The following is a 22,692-nucleotide window of genomic DNA, read 5'->3' as shown; positions in this document are numbered from 1 at the left end:
TTATAGGGATTATCTCCTCAGCAACAGCCAGGGTCAATAGTTTATAGGCTTTATCTCCTCAGCAACAGCCATGGTCACTAGTTTATAGGCTTTATCTCCTCAGCAACAGTCAGGGTCACTAGTTTATAGGCTTTATCTCCTCAGCAACAGCAAGGGTCAATAGTTTATAGGCTTTATCTCCTCAGCAACAGCCAGGGTCACTAGTTTATAGGCTTTATCTGCTCAGAAACAGCCAGGGTCACTAGTTTATAGGGTTTATCTGCTCAGAAACAGCCAGGGTCACTAGTTTATAGCCTTTATCTACTCAGAAACAGCCAGGGTCACTAGTTTATAGGCTTTATCTCCTCAGAAACAGCCAGGGTCACTAGTTTATAGGGTTTATCTGCTCAGAAACAGCCAGGGTCACTAGTTTATAGGGTTTATCTGCTCAGAAACAGCCAGGGTCAATAGTTTATAGGCTTTATCTCCTCAGAAACAGCCAGGGTCACTAGTTTATAGGCTTTATCTCCTCAGAAACAGCCAGGGTCACTAGTTTATAGGCTTTATCTCCTCAGCAACAGCCAGGGTCACTAGTTTATAGGCTTTATCTCCTCAGCAACAGCTACGGTCACTAGTTTATAGGGTTTATCTGCTCAGAAACAGCCAGGGTCACTAGTTTATAGGCTTTATCTCCTCAGCAACAGCTACGGTCACTAGTTTATAGGCTTTATCTCCTCAGAAACAGCCAGGGTCACTAGTTTATAGGGTTTATCTGCTCAGAAACAGCCAGGGTCACTAGCTTACAGAGTTTATCACTGTTTATGCAGCCAGGGTAACTTTCTAGTGAAGTTACCCTATAGTTAGTGTTGTCTTCTTCCATACTACCTGTAATTACATCACAACCACAACAGCACAGAGTAGCCAGTTATATCATTTTCCTGGGAAATACAAACCAACCGCAAGGATCAAACTTAACACCATGTATTTTCAACTCGGGTGCATTGTGCTGTCCCTCCTTCAAGGTTACGACAACACAAAACATACTGATTTAATTAATATCACATTTATTAACAGTTAAACAATGTTTAATTATGTTTTCATGTATACATGCCACAATAATTAAGCCAATGCATAAAGCTGTGTCAACAGATAACAAACAAAATGACCAAAGTAAACTAGACATTCTCGTACAATCGACTACCAAGTTGGTTTAATATTCTGATATTTAGAATCCCCCCGAGAACCAACCAGTACAAAAGCCCGCCAAATAGTAGTACCTTCCCAAAAATACATTTCCCAGAATGTGTTTTATCCACTCACTATTGAACTTTCATTAAATGTTGGAGTAACTTAATAAAATCTTGATGACTTTTGACACTGATTTTCTGAAAATCAGTTTTGACAAATGTATACTTTCCTTTAGCTCACTGGATGATAATTTCAAAACCTATTTTGTAAACTTTTCATCTCTAATTATTAATTATGAACACCTTGCATTTCAAAATTGTTTCAAGATAAAATACATGACTTAGGGCTGTTTTTCCTATGTTTCAAATTTTCACAATGTTATCAAAAACTTGTATTGAACAAAAAAAAAAATCCACTAAAGTCATGAAACTGACTATCATAAATAAATTCCATTTTTCAGAATATGTTTTTTTCTGTCGTTTTATTCAATGTTTGAAGAGTGAAAATTTAGACCTGTCGAAATACACTTGTATAACAGCATTTATAGTATTTATAAAGTTCATAAAAGTTACAGAAAAACATGAATCATTCCCATGAATTATCCAGGAATAAAGCCAAAATGTAACACAGGCATATAGTGACACATAACTAGTAACCTAAATAAGTGCCAACACTCCACAATATGAAATGTAGATAAAATACTGCTGAATTATACAAATACTAAACAACAAAATTCAAACATTATAAGCATGCCAACATTTCTTACCTAGACAAAATACATGTAGATGATCACTTCAGAACATCCTTACAAAATAAGTTGAGACTTCCTTTTGCAACCATTCAAATATTTATAACATGTTTCATACCTTCAATTTTATTTTTTTGATAAGCGCTCTTCAATACCAAAAAATCATCTGAAATTTGAACTCAAGTGACCTTGACCACTGAGTGATGATCACTGACTAATGTTTAGTATGAGACTAAATGACAAAACACCAAATGAAGCTGTATGACAATGAATTTAAAGGGACAACACATCATCATGAATGTGTTTGAAATGCATGACCTTGACCTTGGAGTGACAATGACATCTCCCAGTAATGATAACTGGTGTATGACCTTCACCTTGGAGTGACAATGACACATCTCACAGTGATGACTGGTGTATGACCTTGACCTTGGAGTGACAATGACATATCTCTCAGTGATGATGACTGGTGTATGACCTTGACCTTCGAGTGATTACGACACATTACCTGATGATGGTACATGACAATACCATCACCAAGTCCTGGTGTATACAAAGGAAGAATGATTAAGTCATGAAAGTAAATATAATATTCCTGACTAGCAAAATATAATATCTGACTTCAGCCTCCGAGACAAGGCTATAAAATAATGCTTATGTGATGAGTGTGAAGTTATTGAAAGTTTATTTGATTGTAAAATACTGTGACGTGACATGTTTAAAATGATGTAAAAGTAGTGGATTAAGTACCTGGTAGAGTATACACTGAAAACATCAACAAAATTGGCTTGAACTTCCAAAAAATGTTTTCAGAGTGGAAATCATCTATGTAGCTCCAGTTGTATTAAAGAATTGTATCATGTTATCGTATACAGATGTCACGCTTTGGATGGAAGCATTTATACATTTTCTATATATATAGAGACCCACACAAAAGTAACCCAATAATTCATTAAACAAAGCATTTTAAATACTACCTATGTGCTAATGTAACAGACCATTATTAAAACTTAACAAAGTATTTTGTAATAACAAGAATACTAATATCACAATAACAATAACTAATACCAACATACCAACAAATAAAGGGTAGCAGGCATTTTGGTGGGATAATTATATTGAGTTTCATGGAGAATTGTGGAACCTGTCTTAACAAACTTGTTTTATTATATTTACACACCTGTTTGAACCAGATATTTGTGTTTAAGGCATGCATTTTCATTCAATAAATTTTTGTCAGATTCAAAATCAATTTTTTCTATTACATATAGCATGCAGAATTTGATTGCCTGTACTTTTTTAAATTCCAAAGCATTAAGTAAAATCAACTTCGAACATAAAGTTTTGAAGTCCAGACGCATACAAAGCTACACATATTAAATTATAAGAGATATATAGGTTCTAATACTTAATATACTCTCTAAAACTATAGCCTGGCATAACTGAACGACAAATTTCATTTCTTTGGTAAAGAAAGTGTTCATTTTAGCCTGGTGAAACTCAACATTAACTCACTATAACATATCAATAATAAAGCAGTATTAATTAATTACCATACATATAATTAATTACCACACATACAATTAATTACCACATTTATGATCAATTAATACTGTGACCAACATGGGATTTTAGATGTCATGCAAAAATCACCAACAAATTTCAACATTCATTTCATTTTTATCAATATTACTGAATTTCCATTGTACAATTGTCTAATCTACAGAAATCAATATAAAAACCTTATCCCTGAGGATAGTTTGTGGGTGGGGTTATTTTTAAACATTTTGGCATGTGCAGCATTATCGATTAACTGTACAAGTATCATGTACCAGGCAACACGAGAAACTAGTTTACATCCATCACATGTATTATTTCGTAAGATAATTTTCCTGTAAGAGAGTGTTATATATTTATCACATGACGTTGTTTCTGTGGTATTTAATACTTTATCACATGGACTTGAGACATTAGATTTACCATATAAGGAATTAATAAATTAACATATTACTTTGATATAATCATATCATACATAAATTACATACTTAATTATACAATATCTAAAAACATGAGATTGTTTTGACATAATTATACAATACTTAAAATTACGTAGGCTTGTTTTGACATATATTAACTTTACGCAGGATCATTTTAACATAATTACACAATATCATATAATTACGACACTTGTTTTGATTGACATATGTGCAAAGATAACCAATATCCAGGCGATGTTGATGTTGGTTATCTGAGCTTCAAAGATCCTCATATCTATCATCACAAGGTGCCATAACTGTTTAATTACATTGTGGTATCAAAACCAGAGCACTGAAAGTTAAAGATCTCATTCCATTAACATTGCATCTTACTCCATGATATTTGAAACAGCAACTTAAATACCACATATTTGGTAAAGCATTGTACTGCACCTCCGCGCAACTAGATGGACAAATATGATTGGTTGAAATCAGACAAGGTCACAGAACACTTGTACAAGCCTGTAATGTGAGATTTTTTTTTTTTTATCAGTGGTGCAGAATGCATTTTGTTAATGAAATAACATAATCAGATATAAGCCAATCAGCATCAGATATATAACTGGAAATGTAATCATTCTGATAATGTGGGACTGTTCAAACATAACATGATTTCATGATATTATGGAATTGTTGTGACATTAAGTTATACAATAACAAAAATGATGTGGGATTGTCAAGATGTAACCATAAGATATAAAAAGGTATATTCTACACAAGTTAGGATTTTATAGGATACTTTTGAGGAAGACTACAAATTAATCTACTTATGTCCTTATGGAAATCATACACCTTAATTTACCATTAAACAAACATATGATATTTTATTTGTGGAAATTCTTTAAAGATCTAGCAAGATTGATTTATATATGCACCCTGATGGTATCACTACAGGTTTGTGTTGTTATATGCTAAACAGAATGAAAATTTGTGTTAATAATAAAATCAACAGAAATATGCCTGATGAAGTAAAAGAATTGTAATTCCAGCAGAAATTTGAGTAAACAGCATACACACTTGTGTATGTACCTAATACTCTGAATATAATCTATGATTCAGTGACCTTTCAGTTCTGGATTTCCCAATGAGCTATGTGTTTAGATGGTTTGGCTTACAGTATTCCAACCAATTTTGCATGTCCAAATTGACCAGAAGAGAGATATTTCCATACTAAGAATAGTTCTAAATGTCATGACAATGAACAGACAGAAACTTTGCAACTTGGACGGACTATCCCTTTAACACAATGTGGGATTGTTTTGATGTAATCATACAATATTAACATTATGTGGGATAGTTTTGACATTAACAGAAGTTATTTAACATCAAGTGGAACAGTTTTGACATTAACAGAATTAAATTTTCATGTGGGATAGTTTTGACATTAACAGAAATTATTTTTGTGTGGGATAGTTTTGACATAAACAGAAGTTATCTTTGTGTGGGATAGTTTTGACATAAACAGAAGTTATTTTTGTGTGGGATAGTTTTGACATAAACAGAAGTTATTTTTTGTGGGACATTAACAGAAGTTATTTTTTGTGGGATTGTTTTGACATTAACAGAAGTTATTTTTGTGTGGGATAGTTTTGACATTAACAGAAGTTATTTTTGTGTGGGATAGTTTTGACATTAACAGAAGTTATTTTTGTGTGGGATAGTTTTGACATTAACAGAAGTTATTTTTTGTGGGATTGTTTTGACATAACCATATGATATCTACATTATGAGGGATTGTTTTGACATAACCATATGATATCTACATTATGTGGGATTGTTTTGACATCAACAAATTTTATGACAAACAACATTACATACAGTTTTAAAAAACTGACATTCAAACAATTAAATCAACTAAATTGACTGGTTAGCAAGCACAGCATTCTACCACTCATATATACTGTCTATGTAGGGAACATTTTAATACTGTTCTTACGAATGACTGGTACCTTTCAAACCATTTTCTCTTACTTTACATTACTAACAAATGTTATAACCAGGTTTAACTAGACAGGGTGACAGTTATAACAAGATTTGACTAGACAATGTAGCAGCTACTGCCAGGTTTAATTTAACAAGGTGGCACCCACAGTCAGATTTAACTAGACAAGGTGGTAGCCACAATCAGATTTAACTTGACAAGGTGGTTGCCACAGTCAGATTTAACTAGACAAGGTGGTAGCCACAATCAGATTTAACTTGACAAGGTGGTAGCCACAGTCAAATTTAACTAGACAAGGTGGCATCCACAGTCAGATTTAACTCGACAAGGTGGTAGCCACAGTCAGATTTAACTAGACAAGGTGGTAGCCACAGTCAGATTTAACTAGACAAGGTGGTAGCCACAGTCAGATTTAACTAGACAAGGTGGCATCCACAGTCAGATTTAACTCGACAAGGTGGTTGCCACAGTCAGATTTAACTAGACATGGTGGTAGCCACAGTCAGATTTAACTAGACAAGGTGGTAGCCACAGTCAGATTTAACTAGACAAGGTGGTTGCCACAGTCAGATTTAACTCGAAAAGGTGGTAGCCACAGTCAGATTTAACTAGACAAGGTGGTTGCCACAGTCAGATTTAACTAGACAAGGTGGTAGCCACAGTCAGATTTAACTAGACAAGGTGGTTGCCACAGTCAGATTTAACTAGACAAGGTGGTAGCCACAGTCAGATTTAACTAGACAAGGTGGTTGCCACAGTCAGATTTAACTAGACAAGGTGGTTGCCACAGTCAGATTTAACTAGACAAGGTGGTTGCCACAGTCAGATTTAACTAGACAAGGTGGCAGCCAGAGCCAGGTTTAACTATACAACGTTGGCAGTTATAGCCAGGTTTAACTTGACAACATGAAAGTTATAGCCAGGTTTAACAAGACAAGGTACTTAGTTATAACAAGATTGAACAAGACAAGGTGGCAGCTATAATAAGGTTTGACTAGACAATGTGGCAGCTACAGCCAGGTTTAACTTAACAAGGTGGCAGCTAAAACAAGGTTTAACTATACAAGGTGGCAACCACAGTCAGGTTTAACTAGACATGGTGGCAGCTAAAACAAGGTTAAACTACAAAGGGTGGCAGTACACATATAACCATGTTTCATTCAACAAAGTGACAGTATAGTCAGGTTTAAGTAGACAAGATGGCCATATAACTGTGTTTAATTTGACAACGTGGTAGAATAACAAGGTTTAACAGGACAAGGTGGCAGTATAACAAGTTTTAACAGGACAAAGTGACAGTATAACAAGTTTTAACAGGACAAGGTGGCATTATAACAAGGTCTTACTGTACAAACACATTAAGTTGCAGAATAACGATGTATCTATTAAGAACACAGTATCTTTTGTATTAATAATGACTCTTATACCTGCTTATAGGATAAATAACAAAAGTATAATGACACATAAAATTGCACATGAACCGGTCTAAAAGAGACACATGTAACATATCATTGTTAGGACAGTTTTCTTTACATTGTATAGTAAAGTTTGGTTCCAGGAGGGACCTGACCTGTAAATAATTTATTTCAATATATCCAGAAATATTACCAATAAAAATAATTCAATTTCAAAAATTGACACAATAATCTCATGAAGATATCAAATGAATCATTTTTAGACACCTCGCTTGATAAAGGAAAAGTTTTCAGAAAAATCCATCCGGGAAATTATTCCAATATGTATGTTCATGTGGAACTGAAAAAATGAGATCCATCTAAGATCTAGGGGCAATACTAATTCACGAAGGGAAACAATGAAACACAGGTGGAGTGCAGAATGAGTAAGGCATTATTCAGACATGGAAGTCTGACTTATCACAAATATAAATCTCTATGGGATACTTCGATGGACTGCGTAAAGGAATCACAACACAAGATGTAGTAACAGATTTGTTAAAACATTTTAACCATTGCAAAGAATTGACCGTAGTTCTGCAATATCTGGATAACCTTGTAGTTTGGACTCCACTGTAGTAAAAATCTTAACCATCTGACCATTGAAAGCTTGATCTGAAATAAAAAAAAAATATTTAATTCAAAACGAGACATACAATTCATTATTAAACATATGTAACCTGTTTTGCTTAAACTATGACATGTGTAGAAGTTTACAACCAAATCCATTTTGATATTACCTGTAACCGTAGTGAAGGTATTTGTGTCCTTGACGACCATGACAAGTGTAGCTAAGGCCAAGGATGTGGCCACAGGTGACTGGTCCTCTGTTAAATCATGACACACCTCAAGCATACTCTTCTTATACAGATCAAACAACAGAGACCTGTAAATGACAGACATATAAGGTGTGAATATCATGTAAATGTATTTAATTAATTCTCGTCTGTATTTAGTCGCTGATCTGCTTATCTATCCAAGTTTAATAAGTGTCACAAAATCCTTAAAACCTTATCAACAAGCTTCTGGTAGCTCGCTTGTATCCGATATTTAACAGTAATTCATTGTACCCGACAGTCACACACTGACAGTAACTTACATGTATCTTACATACACTCATTTGTATCTGACAGTAACTCACTGAATCTAACATTCACAATCTGACAGTACCGCACATGTTTGTAACATTTACTCATGTTTATTTGACAGTAACTAGCTTTTTATCTGTCAGTCACTCAGACAGGAGCAATATATCCCTAGTATCTGACAGTAACTCGCTTAATTGTATCTGACAGTGACTTACTTAACTGTATCAGACAGTGACTCACTTACTTGTCTGATAGTAACTCGCTTTCAATAAATTGTATCTGACAGTAACTCACTTAATTGTATCTGACAGTGACTCACTTAACTGTATCAGACAGTGACTCACTTAATTGTATCAGACAGTGACTCACTTACTTGTCTGATAGTAACTCGCTTTCAATAAATTGTATCTGACAGTAACTCACTTAATTGTATCTGACAGTGACTCACTTAATTGTATCTGACAGTGACTCACTTAACTGTATCAGACAGTGACTCACTTAATTGTATCTGACAGTGACTCACTTAACTGTATCAGACAGTGACTCACTTAATTGTATCAGACAGTGACTCACTTACTTGTCTGATAGTAACTCGCTTTCAATAAATTGTATCTGACAGTAACTCACTTAATTGTATCTGACAGTGACTCACTTAATTGTATCTGACAGTGACTCACTTAACTGTATCAGACAGTGACTCACTTAATTGTATCTGACAGTGACTCACTTAATTGTATCAGACAGTGACTCACTTACTTGTCTGATAGTAACTCGCTTTCAATAAATTGTATCTGACAGTGACTCACTTAACTGTATCAGACAGTGACTCACTTAATTGTATCAGACAGTGACTCACTTACTTGTCTGATAGTAACTCGCTTTCAATAAATTGTATCTGACAGTAACTCACTTAATTGTATCTGACAGTGACTCACTTAATTGTATCTGACAGTGACTCACTTAACTGTATCAGACAGTGACTCACTTAATTGTATCTGACAGTGACTCACTTAACTGTATCAGACAGTGACTCACTTAATTGTATCAGACAGTGACTCACTTACTTGTCTGATAGTAACTCGCTTTCAATAAATTGTATCTGACAGTAACTCACTTAATTGTATCTGACAGTGACTCACTTAATTGTATCTGACAGTGACTCACTTAATTGTATCTGACAGTGACTCACTTAACCGTATCAGACAGTGACTCACTTAATTGTATCTGACAGTGACTCACTTAACTGTATCAGACAGTGACTCACTTAATTGTATCAGACAGTGACTGACTTATTTGTCTGATAGTAACTCGCTTTCAATAAATTGTATCTGACAGTAACTCACTTAATTGTATCTGAGTGTTTCATTTAATTGTATCTGACAATAACTTGTACAATGTATCTCACAGTAACTTCAATGATGTATCTGACGGTAATATCAATAATGTATTTGACTATTACACCCTTCAATCTTGTCTGACACTAGCACACACAATTCTATCTGACAGAAACTTACTTGTATCGGACAGCGTCTATGAGGCTAATTAGAAATGTAGGATCCACATCCATCAGGGTGTTGCTTTTCTCATATTGTTTTGTGACAAAGTTGACAATGCCTGGTTGGGCACCACTTTTTTCTGTAAGGAATCTCAGAGGGTGGTCCAGGACATCCAAGGCAAAGGAATCATTCTCTCCCAACACCAGGCCACTCAGGTAGTTCACAATCTACACGAAAACATATGACATCCAATGACAACAGGAATATCCATGTCATATCTACACACCTCTTACTGACATTATGTGATGACTGAAATCTATTTTTCCAGTTACTTATGTAGCTTCTCAAATTATGATGGCCTCAAATTCTGATGGCCTCAAATTCATGGGTTTGCTTCATATTCAGTTTGCTTGTAACATATGATTCTACACTAAATAAATTCTGCCTGAAACTTGTTTTTTAACCTGAATAACACTACATAGTTGCTTTGTGTACAATAATGAATCACTTTAGATCCTGTGACTTTAAAACTACAGGTATGTATATACTACGATAAAAACCAATTCTAAAATTGTGAATATGTCAAGTGCTTTATCCAAGGATTGCATACATAATTTGAGTACCAGGTGGATACAAGAAGCCTCACTGGGGTAATCCAGGTATTTCACTTTTAAAAGCCAGTCAAACATTTTCTAATGGCGGCTCGCCTGTCAGTCAAAAATGTCAACAATGCATGCCATTACATTTGGACAACATGCCATGTTAGACTCTTTCTTTTTAGATTAGTGTGAAGTAATTTTACAATGACTGGCTTCAAAGTCTGGTTCTACATCAAAACCCCTTAAGAGATATAAAGTAAATCTCATATACAGTATAGCCTGCTTAAACCAGATGTCACAAAGTTATAAAAGTGTTGAACAGTGTATAGAGGTATTAACCTTATAAAATTAATATTACAGCATTTGAAAAATACATTTCAACAATTTATTTTTTTTAAATGCCCTTTTTGTCTGAAAAAAACCCCATCAGATTTTTACACTAGAAAAACTGCCAAAATATATTCATGTACATTACATTGTCTTATATAATATTAGCCAACCACCAGAGGCTCTGACAACAATAACAACTACATCACCTAACAGAACCTCATAATCAAAAGCAACTTGACCTCTAAAAATTTAAATTAAATTAAGAACACAGTCCTTTTCCCAAAACAGACAGGATCCCAATTTAAGAACTTTCACTTATTTAGTTTAAGTGAGAAAACATCAAAGTCAATTATCATTGTGAGAATATAAACAGGGTCAGGTTTGGCAAGTTATACTGTATAATTTTTTTCATTTTGACTCGAGAGTTGAAAACCTAGGTGTCTTTAGTTTGTTGGCTGGATTTTTCGCCTAACGTACAGTCAGGATCATGCTTTCCGTGAACAACATTCAGAGCAACTACATAGTAAAGTGTAAAGGTCAAGGACACAGCCATGTTGACAGAGACCATTCTGTTTCTCAGTGTCCTGAGAAACATCAACTGCCACAGGTAAAGAGCATGGAACCACACACCTTAGATCTCAACCTGAGGTTGTGTTGGCTTCACTGACTCGGCTATCGGGGATCTGTGTGGTCTGTACTATATACATACTTACATTCAAGTACATAACTTTGATGAGGAATGGGACATCCGCCACACTGTAGGACTGCACATTAACATGATGGGAGGGAGAAGGACAAGCTGCTTCCAATGGTATTTCTGGGACATCCCCATCACCACTGTTAAGAGCTTCGGCATGTTTGGGACATTCGGGACTGTCAGGGTCTCCCTTGGTGTCCTCATCTGGCAGTACATCTGTAGTATTGTCTGCCATTGTCACAAGACCACAACTGTCATGCTTCCCTGTTAAATCTTCAACATTTTGATGTCCATCATTACCAATTTCTGGTTTATCACAAGTCTCAAAAACGTCATCATCATCTGTTATATCATTTTCTCCATTACTTAAGATGATATCAGTGTCTTTACCATTATCTGTAGAGAAATAGTCTGGACTCAATAACTCTGTCTTCTGTATAACAAGGATAGGTTCATCCCCATAACACACATCCACTCGACTACTTTTATTTCGTAGTTTTCGTCTAACAGCTTCTCCTCCAATAGCACATTCATCGTCAGAATCTTCGTTCTCATCTGTAGATGATTCGGTAGCTGCAGAATCCTCAGAATCTTCATCAGGAAAATGAACTTTCTTCTCAGGACCTGTTATATCAATGCCTTCACCAATGTGTTTGAGAATGCCCTTTGTGTTGTTATCATTTGTTTTGACCTTGAGGAAGGTTGTAGGTGTGGTGAGATCCTGTACACTAACAGGTGAAGCTATGTCCTCTGTCCCATCTCCATCCGATTCCGCCTCAGGGGACACATCACGGTGCTGAATCCAAACCTTTTTCTTCAGCCTATTAAATGAGATTCCATGCTAAATTTAACTTGATCAATTTTGCTTCATAACATTATAAAGCAACTATATTGGACACAAAATTTTAACAAAGGCCCCTTAATTTGGTACACAGCTCATTGTCTTAGAATGATTAATGTACAATTTTTTGCGTACACAACATTTTATGATACATGCTTAACCATAGGAAAATTTATGCTCAGCAATATAAATTTTAAACAAAGAGCAATAACTCTGTAACTAATTAAGGGGTCGCAGGCCCTACCATTGGTACCGAGCATATTGTCTTTGTATGATCAATGTATACACCAAGTTTCATTATCCTACTATAAATGAAAGCAATTCAAAGTTGTGCTCAAGATACAAAATTTTAACAAAGGGCAATAACTCTGTAATTAAGGGATTTTGGGTCCTGAATTTGGTACACTGCACATCTTCAAAGTGTGATCAATATTTATACCAAGTTTCATTATGTTCTAAACAACATATTTTTAACAAATGGCAATAACTCTGTAATAAGGGGTTGTAGGTCCTGAATTTGGTACACCGCACATCATCTTAGTGTGATTAATGTTTACACCAGAATTCATTATCCTAGTTTAAATACAAGCAAATTTATGCTCCAGACATGAAATTTTAACAAAGGGCAATAAGTCTGTAATTGAGAAGTCAAAGGCCCTGAATTTGGTACACTGCACATCCAAGTACTTTCTTAGAAGAAACACTGAATGAAGTTTAAGTGCAATTGGCAGACCAGAACTAGAGATATGGAGCAAAAAAAAAAAAAAATAAACACACACACACAAAATTGACAGTCAGAGACAAACAATCTAACATTGTTATAGGAATAAGATGCAGTATTTCTATAACACTAAAGATGACCATTTTTCATAAATTTTCAATTTAAGATATCTCAAAATGATTATTTTTTTTTAATAACATCTTCAGCAAATAGCAGCATTAGACAACTTACGTGATCTGGGTCATTTTTGAGTAATTGAAGAGAAATCTGCGTCCGTCTGTTTTAATTGTAAGGTTTTCTGGGAAATTTTGAAGTGACCTTTGTATGACCTTCATGGCATGATCAAACAGGTGACACAGGAGATTTTCATATTTATCAACAGCCTCATTTATATCCGGTGTAGAATCTAAGAAAACAATAATGCTCATTGATATGGTAAAAAATGATTAATTATGAAGAAAACTATTTAATGAAATCATCTGTTTAAACAAGAAGTTCAAGAGAAACTAATGCCTGTAAATGATAGTTTCATGAAACCATGGCTGAGTGACTGTAAGATATCTTAATTGTTGGCTTTAAGCTACAGTAGTTCCAAGGCCCAAATGAAAAATCTATCACTTGTCAGTTGATGACGTTTAAGAAATATTCTTAGACAAAAGGTCTTAACATGTATATTATTTGCTGAAATATATACAATAAATATATATACAATTAAAAAAAAAGATAAAAAAACTTTGTGTATCGTATATATATATAATCAAACACTAGACATGGCAGATAAATTCACAATTTTTTTGCCATGTCAAGTGTTTGATTTTCTATATGTATATATGTATTTTTTTCTTTCAAATTGAAAAAAACAAAAGGCCAATAGGGTCTGTAGTGCTCACCTGGTGTGGTTTAGTCACAATTGTTTTAACCATACTGAGAAAGGATTTTTTTATATTTACCCTTAATTCCCCTACTGGACCCTTCCATCTGCACTGCTGAGGAAATATGACCTATGGACTTGGTTTCTAAAAAAAGGAATCCACTTAACACTGGGATGATCTAGGTAAAAATTTTAGATGAATTAAGTCATTCCATTAGAAGAAGAAGGATTCTTAATCTTTGCCTCTATTTTACCCATTGGACCCGACCCTCCACTCCTGGAAGTTCAAATCAACTGTTTATACTAAAATGAGTCCCCTTCATCTGAAAATGCTCTGAAATAAAATAGGTCAAAATCCTTTCATCCCAATGAAAGAAAAAGGATTTTGAAGTTTTATTCTATTTCCTCTATTTGACTCTGCTCCTCAGCCCTAGTGGGGTTCAGATCCACCATTTATACCAAATTCAGCCCCATCCCTTGGGGATGCTTTAGACCTTTGCACTGGGTGAGCTAAAAATCAAACTTCAGTCAGCTATGATGATCATACACCTGAATATCTGTATGTTAGGGAAGCACTCAGTTAGCTACCTAAGTCCAGAAGATTGTCAAGCATCTCCTGGATTGTGGATGTGAGATTGGCCAGAGTACGACAGCCTGACTGTGTGATATCTGGGTCAGTCTGGTGGAAATCCATGGCTCGCAGGATCATCTCAAGTCCCGTCTCTCTCAGGGGTAGCTGAAATGCAAAATACTACGTAAGCAATTATCATTTATATTAAATTGTCCCAGTCAATAACTATGACATCAGTTTGTGATGGTTTTGCGTTCCCTTGGAATGTAATGTGAAAGAAAAGACACCAAAACAACCCACTTGATTACCCTAGTCAGTTCTTTATGCAAACTGTTTTTTCATTTTCATTTCTGAAACTGACAAATATTTTAGTCCTTCAGTCTCCAGAAGGTATCTGATTTTTTTTATATTGTAAAATTCAGTATTCATTTTCAATTTCATTCATTTCTTTAAATACAGTGCATTCCATTTTTTTGGGAGGGGGTGGAGGGGGGGGGGGGGGTATGTGTGGGAAACATCAGGAATGACCAAATTATCTTTGCATAGATTTATCGCTGAATCGTGAACAACACAATTTTAACTACTACTGGAAGCACCTTCTGTCATACATTGATATGTTAAACTTGTTATATGCTTTACATGGGTTGAGGTTTGCGACATGAATTACCTTGTGGCGTATGTTAGGCCTATAAGTGGCGACATGGGCTAGAATGTCTAAGCCATACTCCTGCACTTGTCTGTCCTTCAGATACACTGCCATGGTGCCTAAAATGGCTGCAGAAGCCTGACATTGGATCATAGTGGTCAAATTGCTAGGAAAATGGCTGAATGTCCTTAGCAACTTCACACACAGCACCACATGGCTCAAAGGGTCCTGACAACAGATAATGGATACTTAGAACTCTTAAATATTTAGACATAATTTTAGTTTCAAGGAACTATTTAGCTAAAATAGATTCTCACTGAGCACTAACCAAAATCTGCCTCAATAGTTCCACTAGAAGCTTGACAGCAGGTCTGTGCATGGGCCGGTCTCTCTCCGATTCTGGCATCTCTTCTAGTTTTTCTGATGTCTCCGTTAAATATGCCACCAACAATCCTTTCTGGTAATTTGCTATCTCCTACAAGTAACAAATGTTTACAAATCCTGATTAAACCTATGTGGCCGAAGGGATCACAGTCGACAAAAAGGAAATGAACACGACATCATTGTCGGATACAAATCTAACATCTACTTCAGATTCATTTAAACTCTATCCACTGACACTATATATACACTTTACCTGTAAAAACTTGAAGATGGCATCTGTGGTTTCCATGCTTAGCCTCACATCTGTATACTGTTGTATCTGCTTGGTAAGGAAACTTGCTGCCATAATGCCCAACTGGAATAAAAGATTTTCCTTTTTTGTGAGAAGGTCCCAGGTAAGTAGCAATTTGCCTCCAGGATATTTCAGCCATATAAAAAGATATCTATTGTAAAACCATTAATTTTTGTGTCTACTTAATGATAAACAGATAAACGTTAACATGAATTATAGTACTTTATCAGCAAAATTGATCCGCAAAATCAAGTGCCAATGTGTATTTTCAGAAGAACTCCGTATTTGAACGTCATGAAAATATATGATTTTACAGAAATATAAACGAAACTGTTGAATGCTTGCCGGAAACAACTTTATTTGACACAACATTTTAACAAAATATGATGCACTGCACATCTTCTACATAATGACAAATGTTACATCAAGTTTCATTATCCTTGTTTGGATGAAAGCAAAGTTATACATAAAATTCTAATAAAGGGCAATAACTCTGTAATTAAAGGGTGGCAGGCCCTTGGTTTGGAACACTGCTCAGGAAGCATAAAAAAGAAATTACTTCACAATGATTTTAACAAATTACACTTAGGATCCTCCTAAAACCTAGTAGATGAATTATAATATACCCATATGCTTATTGACTATTAGTTCTTGATGAATTTTATCTTCTTGGAGAGAATTCTTTCTGACTTTAAAAAAATCCATTTTGAAACTGATTTCCTATTTAACAGTTATCTCCATATGAATACCTCTATTGGACTATTGAGATTGGCAAGGATTTCTGAGTTGACATCAGGTCGTTGGATTTGTTCCCAGCTGCCCTGTAGATAATGGTCCTTTTCTTTCACTTCCTCCACCTGGTGTATTTTAGCATCCATTTAATATACCATATAAATAAATACAATTAATTTTTTTTCCAGGTCAGCCAATAATCTTATATTATTATAATATGACATAAAATTATATGTTTTTAATATCGATACGATATTTATTACCACACTGCCATTAAAATAATATTTATGATATAAAATACAATTTTTCAGATTATGCAATTTTATAAACTATTAATATAAAAAAAAAAAAAAACAAAGTGAGCAGAGGCTTTCACAGATATACCAACTCACTCCATGATCTTTTTATTTTTTAACGAAGTCTTTTGAGGGCCGGGGTTCGTGAAATATCTTATACTCAGGTTATTTATCTTAAAATCTAGTGTGACTCTGACTCTTTACCCCAGATGATGTCATCCTAATCAGGTGAAGATCTTATGGTGTGAATATGAACTACAGCTACTGAGATGGTTATCAGATATCTTGTATGCAAGCATTTATTTTGAAAGTGGTTAAGTTTAATCTTTGACCTTTTCAATGACCACCAACACCTAATTAGGTGTATACCTTTATGGTGTGCAGGTGTGAATATGAACTAAATTTGTCCAATAATGAGATATCTTATACTTAATTTTTTATTTAAAAAGTGGTGATCTTTGACCTTGATTTCGACTACCAAAATCTATGTAATCCTTTATGGATTAAATATAAACTAAACCTGTACAATAATATGCAGAGACAAAGTGATTTGTATACTTCCCATAACTTAACAGGAGGTAAAACAATTAATAAAATATCATATTTAAAAAGTTATAGAGTATGTATGTAAATTGCTATCAAACCAATATAAAAAGGTACACAACTGCCATTTAGCTTTACTTACAGGTTCTGTAATTGACAGCCCTTGTACAGCACGCTTTGGTTTTGGAGGTGGTTTTGATACCATGACCGTACCAGGAGTTTTAGGTAACTTTCGTCTTTGCTTTTTAAATTCTCCTGCAGAAATCTCCACTGTTTTGTCTGCCATTTCTGCCATCATACCTAGACATGATACAGTAACAAGAATATAATTTTACATCTGAAAGCTATTTACCTGTATTTAATAACACATACTAACAAATCCAAGGAAACACAATTAGCGGACTTCCTAAAAGACAAAAATTTGTTTGTAGCGATGCTGTTAACATGACAGTATATCAATAATCTATTATTTAGTAGGAAGAACACTACCAGTGTAGCACACAATCTAACAAAAAATGGTATGTAGGATGAGATATTAATATTTCCTGTTCAATAGGAAGAAACAAATGAAACCTACAATAAAAAATAAGGAAAGATTCACATAACAATCAAATAACAATAGATACAAGAAAGATACAATGTATTAGGAAATCTTTAGTATGGTGGGGTGGAACAACATCTGCCAATCTCATGCCAAAGTGAAATACATTATCATAAAAACTACAAAATATGAAATGAACTCACCACTGATAACATTGACTTCTGACTGCAGGGCCTCACCCTGGATTAAACAGGGAAGATCCTTGTTGCCCGGTGCCATGGTGAGTCCCCCTGTGTTACTGATACTCAGTCTCACAAGAGGAACACAAACCTCACCTGTTCCTTCACCACACACATCCTCACTGCAGATGTTTCCCTCTGTATTCAGGCCTAAAAGGACAAAGTTCCTTTGGTTAGAAATCTAGTGTCTGTGTTATGAACCATATTTGAGTTAATAAGTACACTGTATGAACATAAAACATCCATCATAATACAGTGTATGAACAGAAGTTTGAAATTTAATATTCAAGGTACCAAACGAGGTGTTGACTCCAGGATTTGATATCAAATGAGGCACCAAGATGATAATATATGAAATATTTCATTTAGTCAGGAATCAATTGCTATTTGTCTTGCAAATGACCTCTTCATACCGATTCCTTAGAAACATTATGTTTTCACTGAGATTCAACGGCTACTTTAATTCAATTTGAAAAATATGAAAAACTATATAAATAATGGGGAAAAAAACTTTAAACTTGAGGGCAAACTTGAACTGACTTGAACAATCACAACTTTCAGGACATAGTTAATGTGAAATTTGAATGCACTTATCTTGAAAATATGAATCAATCAATGCCACGATTTTAGAAATATTTTCACTCCTCACCTTACTGCTACATAAAGAGCTCTGTATTTGGCTGTATATGTAAATAATCTATTTATAGGTCACCCTAGTTGATATCATACTATTGACTACTAATAACAACATGTTATTGAGACACACTTCCTTCTTCCTTGTCACCATGATCAACATAATATTTGTCTCATCATAACACTTTGTCATACTGCTTCATCAATACTGTTAAAATATCCACTTCAGTTGGAGATGTTACAATTAACTCATCAACACAAGAAAATGATAATTTAGCTTTCTCTTATCCAGGACAAGTATTCCCATGCTTTGTTGGGGAGAGATTTTTATTACTATACCACAGGCAAAGACAAGAGAGGCATTGAATCACCAGAATTCCCTATCAGATCAATGACAGGATGTCACAGCAAAAGTTGCATGACATCGCGTCAACAATACCAAGCATTTTTATTTCTGGTAAATGTAAAGAAAGGCAACAGGAAAATAATCATTCAACTCCTTCAGATTTCAACCAATCAGAAAAATTGTCCACTTGACCATCACTCAAGCCTCAGATTTGTCAACTACAATGAATCTTTCCCCTCAGGTTGAGATCACCTTTTCCCTTGCCGCTGATTGGTTTATCCATGCTTTTACCCATGTGAGGTTTCTTTTTCTCACCCTAGGGTCAAGACAGGAGGCATTTGCATTTCATATCTATGACATGTATGCATAATTAAAACAAAAACCCACATACCTTAGAAGACCAAGAGGGTAAGGTAAAAATAATAATTCATCCCCTTTTTGGTGGGATACTGGTATCTCAACTCTCAGGAAAAGATTATTAAGAGGCAGACATTCAGAAAGCCTAATATTTGCCAAGGAACAACTTTTCCTAATCTAATCTGCCTTTCCCACCTCCATAGGTTTGAAATATTCTTTTAACTTCTTTTCAGATCAGGAGAAAGATTCTTTTTATCTCAACAAGTCCTAAGGAATCAAAATATCAGAATAACTGCTATTGATCTCATGAGTATAATGTTGATTGAACTTAATAGCCTTGCTTGTGAAGGGTGGATTTCACTGTACTGTATAAGTGGTAATATTTGTGAAGTTTTCAATTTTTCTATATCCACTGTCGATAAAGATATCATGAAATTTAGGATCCAACAAACAATCTGACAGTGATTAAAATTCTCAGAAAACAACTGATATACAAATGTACTGTGTAGAGTGATACCATTTGACTGACATGTGCAAAATTTATTATCCATGCACTGGTCCAGACCGAAATACCTGTAAAAATATTCAGCCCGCAAAATTTAACAACTATACAGTATGTGGTTTGATATCAACTGCTACATCCCAATCTTTAGTTTCTGGTAGTCTTGATTTACATTCATGGTTTTAAGCTCTCAGTATCAAAGTATTCAAAATAAAAAAGAAGGAAAATTAACAAATGATGTTTCAAATTCTCTACTTATCAATGTTTATTCAACATATAAGTTATGATTACAGAAATATGGTGAAAAACTATTTGTTTTCTTTAGATCAATAGTGGGGATGATAATTTCCGTTGTGTTTTCCTTTTCTGAACTTACAATACATATATAAGTACAATGTCATTGGATTAGGCTTGAAACATTCAAAATGTATTATGCTATGGGGATACATTTACTTCGCAAAATGGAATGCAGAATTTTTTTCACCTTCATTTTGCCACACTCTTTTCTTGTAATTTTGTGAAATGGGATTGTTGACCATTGTACATTTAATAACTTGATCCACTTCAACTCCTTGCACTCTCATCTCTATATCAATATTCATCACATAACTAAGGAACTTTATCTCATATGATCATGGGGTGCTCTAATTAACTTACTGGAAGAATTTTTTTCACACAACAACATCAGAATTTTGTTATATTGGCATATTGTCTAAGATTCTCAGTGACAAAATGTAATTTTCTTTTTAAGCTTTCATACAAAAATAAAAACATACTAAAAGTGTTAAACAATTCAATTAACATAACAAAGTTACACACTAATGCTGCAATGTGCATGTTGCCAAAAGCTTGTCTAAAAAGTACAAACAATTCAAACCAATCAAGGTAAGAGCACATCTGATTTCTGGTTTATGGCTCTAGAACCTTTACCATTTTCGGTAAATGAGAAATGCATTGCCTCTTACACAGAAGGTAACAACAACATGGTTCTGATTTAGCATAAAAAATGCAATATTTTCATTGCCTTATCTCCTAATTGCAATGCATTATTTTGGATGTACACACAGTATTTGAATTTAAGTATATTTGAATGCTTAGAAAACTTTGTTTAAAATGACTAGATGGAAGTCATGAAAAAGACACCAAAATGATATAACAGTACATGCATATCAAAATATAAACGTGAATCTTACCAAATTTCATTCTATTTAAAGCAATGCCTATTCTAGTCTGCATTATCATGACATTCTGTGAACATTTTTATACCAGTCTGATGTTCTATCAATTCTTTCTATATCAGTCAGGCTCATATATAAAAAAAAAAGTCGATAGAATGTTAGAATTATAAATTTAGACTACGACTATTCTAATATTCAGTACTGTTAGTGCTAGTATCTTGTAAGTTTAAAATGTGAATACTGTGCTGCTTGAAAAATTCATTTAAAGTATACTGCTCTAGAGATAAGTTTGATGATATTCAAATATACGATTCATTTTTATTAACATTTTTTACAGGCCGATCACACAATTATAATATTAAAGGGATTCATATAAATTACTGTCGACCTTTAAAGCAACATATAAAAGAAATCTAAATGACATATTAAAACAACGTTTCTGATAACCTAATGCTATGGAAAACAAATGTTTGATTTGTTAGCACTTCCTCATTTGGGATCTACAATCTAAACACTTATCAATCGACATTGGGATGGTTGATAAACATAAATTACTGAAATGGCTAATCGATGACGGACAAACTCACCAATCAGAAAGTCCTTGTTCAATCCTGAAATAGTGAAGAATCTGTCTTCCTTAACATCTCTAATGGTAAATTTTATAGAATCAATTTCTTTCTCCATGGATCCCAGCCTGTGTTTTTTAATCCGTCCTGGTCACATGCAGACGATGTAAACCGGAAGTTTATTTCAGTTCCTCGTCGCCTTTTTTGTTTTCTTTTTACAAAAGATCTACTTTCAGTTTCTATGTGTTATCTGCTTTGGAAAAAAGAGAGACGGTAATATCATCGAATCATGAACGCGGACATTAATATAATAACTTCCATTTTCGAAATAGCGCGAGCCACAGACAGGTACATAGCCGATATTTGCATTTGTAGTTACGTTAATACTTCAGATAAAACTGTCTAACGTGTTGTCCTGTTGTTGTTTGTTTCGTTTCTTCAATTTAAGCAGACATGTTTTTTAATCAAAGAATAAAGAATGGATCAGCTATACCTCGCCCATGATTTATCTAGAATCAAAAACCTAACTTTTTCAGTAAAATGTATAAAAGTGTATGCATAGTAATTATATTACATATGTATGACAAGAGGTCCATAGGTCCTGTATTTTCAGCTGGTTATTTAAGCTTTCACGTCACATCAAAATATTTCGTTCATTTATCTTTTAACACGCGTCCAGACCTAACATTTATAAAAATTGGAACCGTCTCACCCAGGGATTATTTGGTCAAAAGTTGAAACAAATAGTATTCTTTTTAACCTTCATCTCAACAGAAGAAAACCATCCCTCTATTTGCCTCAATGAGTCCAAACCTCTACCCCAAAAACTGTTTTAAGCTATTTCCCCGTCCATCTGTTCCCATTCAATCTGACCTA

The 22,692-nt window shown here is 34.3% G+C and overlaps 1 protein-coding gene across 1 annotated transcript; it reads right to left on the bottom strand.

Annotated features, from left to right (window-relative positions):
- Positions 1-7,584: 7,584 nt before the first annotated feature.
- On the bottom strand, positions 7,585-21,934 carry LOC132552605 (uncharacterized). The gene is made up of 13 exons (XM_060216792.1): positions 21,838-21,934; positions 18,199-18,384; positions 17,588-17,754; positions 16,633-16,734; positions 15,845-15,946; positions 15,536-15,682; positions 15,229-15,435; positions 14,579-14,726; positions 13,351-13,525; positions 11,574-12,378; positions 9,950-10,158; positions 8,088-8,233; positions 7,585-7,962 (listed from the first exon to the last, which is right to left on the bottom strand). Exons 1-13 carry the CDS (start codon positions 21,932-21,934, stop codon positions 7,856-7,858), a joined length of 2,598 nt encoding a protein of 865 aa, XP_060072775.1. The 3' UTR covers positions 7,585-7,855.
- Positions 21,935-22,692: the final 758 nt, after the last annotated feature.

The sequence above is a fragment of the Ylistrum balloti genome, unplaced genomic scaffold, assembly GCF_031769215.1.
Source record: "Ylistrum balloti isolate Yb309-2 unplaced genomic scaffold, AGI_CSIRO_Ybal_v1 Utg370260, whole genome shotgun sequence".
Taxonomy (NCBI): domain Eukaryota; kingdom Metazoa; phylum Mollusca; class Bivalvia; order Pectinida; family Pectinidae; genus Ylistrum; species Ylistrum balloti.
Note: the sequence above shows the minus strand (reverse complement) of the source record. Positions and strands in the feature narration are given on the sequence as shown.

Coding starts and splice junctions, on each gene's coding strand:
- LOC132552605 (XM_060216792.1), bottom strand. CDS start 21,934: ATGGAGAAAGAAATTGATTCTATAAAATTTACCATTAGAGATGTTAAG. Junction 15,947..16,632: donor ATCTCAATAGTCCAATAGAG/GTATTCATATGG, acceptor CTTTTATTCCAG/TTGGGCATTATGGCAGCAAG. Junction 15,436..15,535: donor AACTATTGAGGCAGATTTTG/GTTAGTGCTCAG, acceptor ATCTGTTGTCAG/GACCCTTTGAGCCATGTGGT.